Raw genomic sequence first — 8,033 nt, forward strand, 5'->3', positions numbered from 1 at the left:
TTTTTTTTTTTTTTTTTTTTTGGTACTGGGGATTGAACTCCGGTCCTTGCACTTGCAAGGCAGGCCACCAAACCACTGAGCTAAAACCCTGGCTGGAAACTTTTAAAATCTGAATAATGTCCTTAAATACTAGGAAATTTTCTTAAATTCTTTGTTTTCTTGACTCACTTTCTCTAGGACAAATGTAAATGTTCAACCTAGCTTTCTTCTCTGATTTTCTCATTTTTCCTTTGAGTTAAAAAAATTCTGTCTCTTTGTACTTTCTGTGAGATTATTTCATCTTTATTTGACAAAGATAATGATATATATGGGGGTAGGGTCTGATTTTTAATTTTTTGTTTTTTGATACAGGGCCTCACTATGTAGTTGAGACTGGCTTGAACTCACTACATATCCCAGGCTGGTCTCAAACTCACAGTGGTCCTCCTGCCTCAGCCTTCCAAGTGCTGGGATTATTACAGGCATGTGCCACCAAGCCGTGCTGATTTTAAATTTCTAAGAACTCTTTTGAATTCCAAAAACTTTTTTTTTTAGGTAGCTTGTTCTTCTTCTTTTTTTTTTTTTTTTGGTACTGGGGATCAAACTCGGGTCCTTGTGCTTGCAAGGCAGGCGCCAGAACCACTGAGCTAAATCCCCAGCCCCTAGGTAGCTTATTCTTGATTTATTGTTAGAGTATTTTCTCTTAGCTCTCTGAGATTTAGATGTATATTTTTCTTGTGAAATGTTTCCTCTAAATTTCTTTTTGCTTGTTTTTATCTCTGGCTTTTTTGTTAAAAGTATTTCTCGGATTTCTGGTAATTTCTCGCTTGACTAGTCATTTAATTATGGTGGAGATAACAGTTTGCTTGGAAGCTCTAGAGTAGCAAGGATTGTTTCACTGTAAGGTAACAATCTTTTAGTCCTTTTTTGGATGGACTCTTTAGCTTGGAAGCATCTGATGTTAGTTAATATCTTGAGGTCCTATCTAGACAAATTTTCTGGAGGAAATTGCCCATCTTCTGTTGGAGAGTAAAGTTCTCACTGCCAGCATTCTGTTGGGGAAGAGGGCATCTTGTGTATATGGGTTCAACTAATCTTATTTTCAGGCCGGTACTATTTCCCTCAGTTTTGGCTGGTGTCCCCAATCAGAGATTGTTTTGGTGTCTTTAGCTTTTTGCTAAGATGGGTGAATGACAAATTGTACCTGAAATGGAGAAGAAAATCTGGGATATGCTTCTTAAACATATTTTTTAACCATATGCTTGGCCCTGGGATTTAGCTCAGTGGTTTGGTGGCCTGCCTTGCAAGTGCAAGGACCCGAGTTCAATCCCCTATACCAAAAAAAAAAAAAACCCAAAACAAAACATATTCTTTGTTTTGGTTTATTTTTAATTTAACTTTTTAAAACAGAGAGTAAAAATAATACATATTTGTGGACCACCATATAGTATATTTATTCATTTAGTGATGTTTAAGTTAAGGCAAATATATTTATCTCCTCAAGCCATTATGATTTCTTTGTGGTAGAACCATTCAACATATTCCTTATTTTAGTCCTTTGTTATCTTCCACTTCTAAATATAGTGGTATTCCTGTCAACTCTTGAACCTTTGCAATGCTGGGGATTGAATACAGGGTCTTGCAAATGCTAGGAAAGCACTGTGCTAATAAACTACATCCCCAGCCACTGTGAATTTTTTTCTTGTGGGAGTCTTAACTGATTAATTATTTAGATGTACTTAAAATTACAAAATTCATGTGATAAGAACTTGTTATATAGAGTTTTCTTTTTTAACTTCTCACAGGTATTATTCGGCCCTAAAAACTATGGAACAATTAGAGAAGGTGTATTTTCCCCGGGTTAGTCAATACCGGTTTTGTCAGCTAATGATAGAAAATCTTCCTAAACTCCGTGAGGATATTAAAGAAATCTCCATGTCTGATCTCAAAGACTTTTTGGAAAGCATTCGAAAACATTCTGACAAAATAGGTGAAACAGCAATGAAACAGGTGAGATTAAAAAGAATTTGAATTTAAATACTTTTTAGTAATCTAGGATATAAAGTAGTCAAAGGTTTATTTCTTTAGCTTATATGAAATGCTTATTTTATTTAGTTTTACCCTTACAAGCGTTTCTAGTCTTGTTTGGAATGGATGTTTATAGTGTATTCTTTGGATTTACAGTTATTCCTTATTCAAGTAAATTTAATCTAACTTTAATTCTTCAGTTACTCACCAGCTGACCTCTCACAAGTTTCTCTTCCCATGTGGTGTTACATTGTTTCCCCAGCAGGTGCTATAAAATTAGCTAAAAAGTGACAGCCACAGAAGCAAGTGGAAGCTCTTCTAAACTAAGGTTCTAAATGGTTCCTTTTAAAAGACAAATTTGAAATATTAATTTTGAATTTAAAAGTGACAGTTTAGTAATAAAAGGAAAAAAACAGTGGGAAAGCATTTACAAATTACGAAGTTAATACTATTTTTGAGCCAGCAATTCCACTTTTGTTGATCGGTGAGAAATGAAAGCATGGCCTCACGATGTTCATAGAATGCTGTTCATAATTAGCAAAAAAACAGTAAACAACCCAAGTGGGTATCAAATGAGAATGGAACACTAATAGTGGTATATTCATGCAGTGGAATACTACACAGCAATAAAAAGGAATGAATTAGTGATAATGCAGCAATGCATGGATATCATAGATATATATGGTAAGCCACAGAAGTTGAACAAAAAATGGGTACAAATTGAGTGATTATGTTTAAATGCACTTCTAAAGCAAGATTAAAATAAAATCAGCACAATGATAGGCAATGAGAGGCTTGGGTAGGGAAATTGCCTAGGAAAAGAAATAAGGGGAAATGGAAATGTTCTATATGATGATGTCTTAATTACTTTCCTCTTGTTGCTGAAAGAAACTACTCAATGCCTAAAGTTAAGGGAGGAAAGGTTTATTTAGCTCACAATTTGTAGAGGTTTCAGTCCATAATAGGCTGGCTCCAAGGTGACCTTTTGTGCCTGGCCTCTCTATATTGATTTATTTTTTTTCAGCTTTAATTGAGTTTATTGGTACATTTTAGGGATACAGTACAGTTACATTCATTGTATACTGATTTATTTTAATAGATGGTTTACTTTGAGGATGTTTTGATTTTGAGAATTCTTTACCAGGATTGGTTTACTTTGTTAAAATTAGGACTGAATACACAGTATGGAATTTGTATGCACAGTAATGTTTTTAATTTTTTTTTTTTTTTTTGACTCAGGGTTTCATTATGCAGTTCCGACTGGCCTTGAACTCACAATGTATCCCAGGCTGGTCTCAAACTTGAGGCAGTCTGCTACCTCAGCTTCCTGAGTGCTGGGGTTACAGGAGTGTGTCACAAAGCCTGGCCAATAATGTTTTTTAAATGGCTTATTTTTTTTCAGTTGTAGTTAACTTGTTTATCTGTAGGTAAGCTATTTTTTTTTTTTTTTTTTTTTTTTTTTTTTTTTTTGCGGTGCTGAGAATTGAACCTAACTCCTTGCACATACTAGGCAAATCATCTACTACTGAGTTTCATTCTTAGCCCTCAAACTGTGCGTGTGTGTGTGTGTGCGTGTGTGTGTGTAAAACATTTTTTTTGTACTGGTGATTGAACTGGGGACCTTGCACTTGTGAGGCAGGCAGCAGAACCACTGAGCTAAATCCTTGGTCCCCTCAAAATATTTTTGATAGTGTGTTTTGTTCATCTTAGTGTTAAATCCTGGTTGACAAAGGAAAAGCAGCCTTATTTGCAGTAAATGAAAAGAAGCTACAAAAGCAAACTTAAGCCAAACTTAACATCTCTCTTTTCTATGGCAGCCAGGCCTGAGGTCTTTTTCCCTACTATTTTGCTGATGAGAGTATGGTTCTGTATGGGTCACAGTGTAGGAACAGAAGTGGCAAGCCAGTGCCTTAGAGTTCTAACATCAGATTAGTAGCCTGGAAAAAGTACAGACTAAGAAAGTGTAAGAGAATAAGATTCAACAGCACAGTTCAAGAAGAGAGTCTAGAAATTGATTATCTAGAGAACTTTTGTGGGTTAGGAAAGCACCATATTTAAAGGAAAAGCTACAGCCTTAAATTTACAAATTAAGAAAGGCTGAAATAAATTACCTAAGTAGCTATTTCAAAACATTAGAGAAACTAAAAGTTAAACTCAGAGGAAAAGAAGGAAATAATTAAAATAAGAACAGAAATCAATGTAATACAAAATACAAAAAGGAGATTAACACAACCAAAAGTTGGTTCTTGATCTTTTCAAATAAAATTGATAACTGCCTGCAAGGCTGCTTGAAATGGAAGAAGGCACAAACCATGAATTAAAAAGAGGATATTGCGCTGGGGATTTAGCTCAGCGGTTCAGTGGACTGCCTTCTGAGCGCAAGGACCCGAGTTCAATCCCCGGTACCAAAAAAAAAAAAAAAAAGAGGATATTGCTACAGATCTTATATCTACATTAAAAATACAAGAAATTATGAACCAGTTTTGGCCAGAATAAATTTTAAAATAATCTGAATTTTGCTCTTATCAAAATAGGCACAACAGCAGAAAACCTTCAGTGTTGTTCTGCAGAAGCAAAATAATCTGAAACTTGGGAAGAATGTGTATATAAATCATGATAGAATTCTAACAGAAAGAAATGAAGTTGTATTGAAACATGTCCTTGAGGAAGAGGATGAGAATGAAGATGAGGTAATGGAATTTCTTTCTTTTGGATTGTAATGTATACCTGTGACTCTTAGTCTTCCTGTGTGCAAATTAAATTTATGTCAATCAAATTGTTACAGGCTGTTTAGTCATCCACCTTGTTAGGCTATATAATTGACAGGCAAATAGGATATATTGTAAACTGTATTTGTAGACCATTGATAGTTGAACCCAGGTGCTCTTGACATATTAGCAGAAAAGTGTAAATTTTCTTTGTAGTAATCACTCATATTTGTCTGCGGCAGATGTTTTATTTCATGTCTTGACCCTGTCATTTAGCCTATTTTTATCTCTTTTTTTGGTACTGGGGATCGAACTTGGGATCTTGCACGTGCAAGGCAGGTGGCGGAACCACTGAGCTAAATCCACAGCCCCCATTTGGCCTATTCTTGATTATCTTATATCTTTTTCAATTGGTATTTACTGCAGAATAAGTCTATTATGATTGGATTTAAGTTTTTTTAAGTCCTAAAAAGTTTAGAAACCTTGACATTATCTTTAAATGCTAACTTTGTATCATTTTATGTCCACATTCGTTCTCTTATCCTATTGCTTTTTAAATTCTCTCTGTAGTCTGATGTTGAGATTACCTTTTATCTTTGAATGCTTTTTGAGTTTGTTAATGTCATAAAGAACCTACTTATTTTGGGTCATTTATAAGTTTGGCCTTATCAGTGAGGTTTTGTTTTCAGTTTTTATTTTTTAAAATTTTCTTATTAGTACATATTTTAGATTCCCTTTTTAAGGACCTAATTGGAAGCAATAAAAAATTTGTAATTGAATTGTTTGAATATGTGCTCATGGATACCTGTGTGGATAGGGAATTAACTGAGTATTCCCTATGTGTATTTCTGCTGTACGTCTGAGGATGATGTCAAACATGTATGTGTGTATACATTTATATGCATGTGTGTATGTGCTTATATGTGAAACATATATGCATATACATATGCAGTAGATGTCTGAATATAGACAAATGAGCAGCCTAACAGAGTTAAATAAAGTTATTTTTTTTTTGATGCAGGGTCTCACTGTGTAGTTCAGGCTAGCCTTGAACTCGCTGTGTAGCATAGGCTGCCTCGAGCTTAGGGTGATCCTTGTGCCTCACTCTCCCGAGTGCTGGGATTACAGGTGTGTATCACCATGCCTGGCTAACTAAATTAATTTCTAATATGGAATTAGTGTCTTGATTAGTCCCTTGAAATCAGTGTTTTTTTTTAAATCTACATTTTTGTTCTTAATATTCATAGAATCTCTATGTTCTCTTCTGAGATATATATATATATGTATCTATATATATTAAAAGTAGATGATCTAGTCTTACCTAAATTTTCCCAAGTTTGTTTTACTTATCTTTAACTACTGAAAGTATTGCTAAAATGCCTTAATGCCAGTCTGTGCTCTTAGAATAACTTGGTTGTTTTCCTGTTTTCTTGGATTTCTTTTACTATTACTGCATTTTGTTTTTATTATTTTTCATAATAAGTAACAGTATAATAAAAATGATTTAGGTCTACTCTGCGAATTAGTAAGAATAAAAGTGTATTTTTTAAAGAAGAGTTACATATTTCTAAAACTTTATACCACTAACTATATTTTAACTATTCTAAGCTGTAGTTTTTCACTTTTAACAGCAGAAATCAGTACACATGTTAAAATTGATGTGTCATAGTTTCAAGTAGCTATGTGTTTTCCTTTTTTGTGTTCCATTCCAAATAATAGTGATGATATGTTTAATTTGAAGCAATAATGGTGAATCATATGACATGGCTGCTTGGGAGAAGAACCTTGTCGTTACCCTATCCACTCCTGTATCATTTTTACAAGATCAGTAATGAAGTGTCTAGTTATGTGTAGCAGTTTTCTGGTCATGTGCCATGCATAATAAAGATAAATTTATCATCTAAAACATTCTACAGTGGTGATAAACATATAAAGAAAATGCCAAAGTGAAAAAAATAGGTGTTATATTTATATTGTATTCTTTCTGTGGTAAGAGTTAATAAGTGTGTTAATACAACATTTATGAGTCTACTTGTCTATCTTCAACTTTGTTATCCAGTAGCAGACTAATAGCTTGATGTATAATTTTTTTAAATGGCTTTATTTTTCAGGTCCTAAGTGTTCAGGATCTTGTTGATTTTTCTCCTGTTTACCGATGTTTGCATATTTATTCAGTTTTGGTAAGTGTATTCTATGTTTATACATTTATTAGAAGGCATGTATGCATCTTAAGCCTTAAAGGATGACCAAAGCTCAAATAGCCTCAAGTCTTCATTCAATAAATATTTGTGAAATAGTTGCATAAGGGACTTACCTTTTTCTTTTAACTTAATCATGGTTTAATAGGAAGTAATATATCACTTCATGTGTATTATAAGAACATTACAATAGTATATAGTCATGTACATAGAACAGTGTTTTGGTTAATAGTAGATTGTAAATACAGTAGTTTATAGTAGAGCTGAAAAATTTCTATTGCCTGGTGACACTGTAGCCATCATAATATCTTAGTATAATAGATTACTTGCTTGTATGGTTAATACTGTATAAACAAACCTACTGAGCTGTCAGTCATTATAAAATTATAGAACATATAATATGTGCATTACATAATACTTTAATGATAATAAATAGCTGTTACTGGTTTATGTATTTACTATGCTTTGTTCTGTTATTTTAGCATATAATCCTACTTATATAAAAAATTAACTGTAAAACAGCCTGAGTTAGGTCCTTTGTGAAGCATTTCAGAAGAAGGCATTGTCATTATAGGAGATGATAGCTCCACATATGTTACTGCCCCTGAAGCCCTTCAGTGATACAAGATACAGAGGAGGACATTGGTGATACTGATGTGTAGGCCTAGCCTAATATGGGTATTGTCTTAGTTTTTAATAAAAAGTTTAAAAAGTTAAAAATAGGCTATAGCATGCATAGGCTGATCATTCAAGAAATGCACATTAAAACATTAAGAGGCTGGGGATTTAGCTCAGTGGTTCCACTGCCTGCTTCACAAGCACTAAGTCCTGAGTTTGATCCCTCATACCAAAAAAAACAAAGAAAAAATAACATTAAGATTTTTGTCTCACCCTGAAAGAATGGCTATCATCAAGTAATCAACCAATAACAAATGCTCGTGAGGCTGTGAGGAGAAAGGAAAACTTCTTCATTGTTGGTGGGAATATAAACTGATACAACTACTATGAAAATCAGTATGGAGAGTCCTCAAAAAACTAAAAATAATAGAAATTCCATTTGACCCAAGTATTCCCTTTCTGGGTATCTTCTCAAAAAAGTTTAAAACATACTACAGCAAAA

The 8,033-nt window shown here is 33.7% G+C and overlaps 1 protein-coding gene across 3 annotated transcripts in view; it reads left to right on the forward strand.

The window, feature by feature from the left end:
* Exoc6 (exocyst complex component 6) overlaps window positions 1-8,033 on the forward strand; it is a 213,524-nt gene that overhangs the window by 66,209 nt on the left and 139,282 nt on the right. For all 3 annotated transcript variants that reach the window (XM_010632092.3, XM_010632091.2, XM_010632093.3), the window contains 3 exons: window positions 1,785-1,989; window positions 4,542-4,697; window positions 6,827-6,895. In XM_010632092.3, coding sequence (XP_010630394.1) covers window positions 1,785-1,989; window positions 4,542-4,697; window positions 6,827-6,895 — 430 coding nt within the window. The remainder of the gene's footprint in view (window positions 1-1,784; window positions 1,990-4,541; window positions 4,698-6,826; window positions 6,896-8,033) is intronic.

This window comes from Fukomys damarensis, unplaced genomic scaffold (genome assembly GCF_012274545.1).
Source record: "Fukomys damarensis isolate Sample0158 unplaced genomic scaffold, DMR_v1.0_HiC HiC_scaffold_20, whole genome shotgun sequence".
NCBI classification, from domain to species: domain Eukaryota; kingdom Metazoa; phylum Chordata; class Mammalia; order Rodentia; family Bathyergidae; genus Fukomys; species Fukomys damarensis.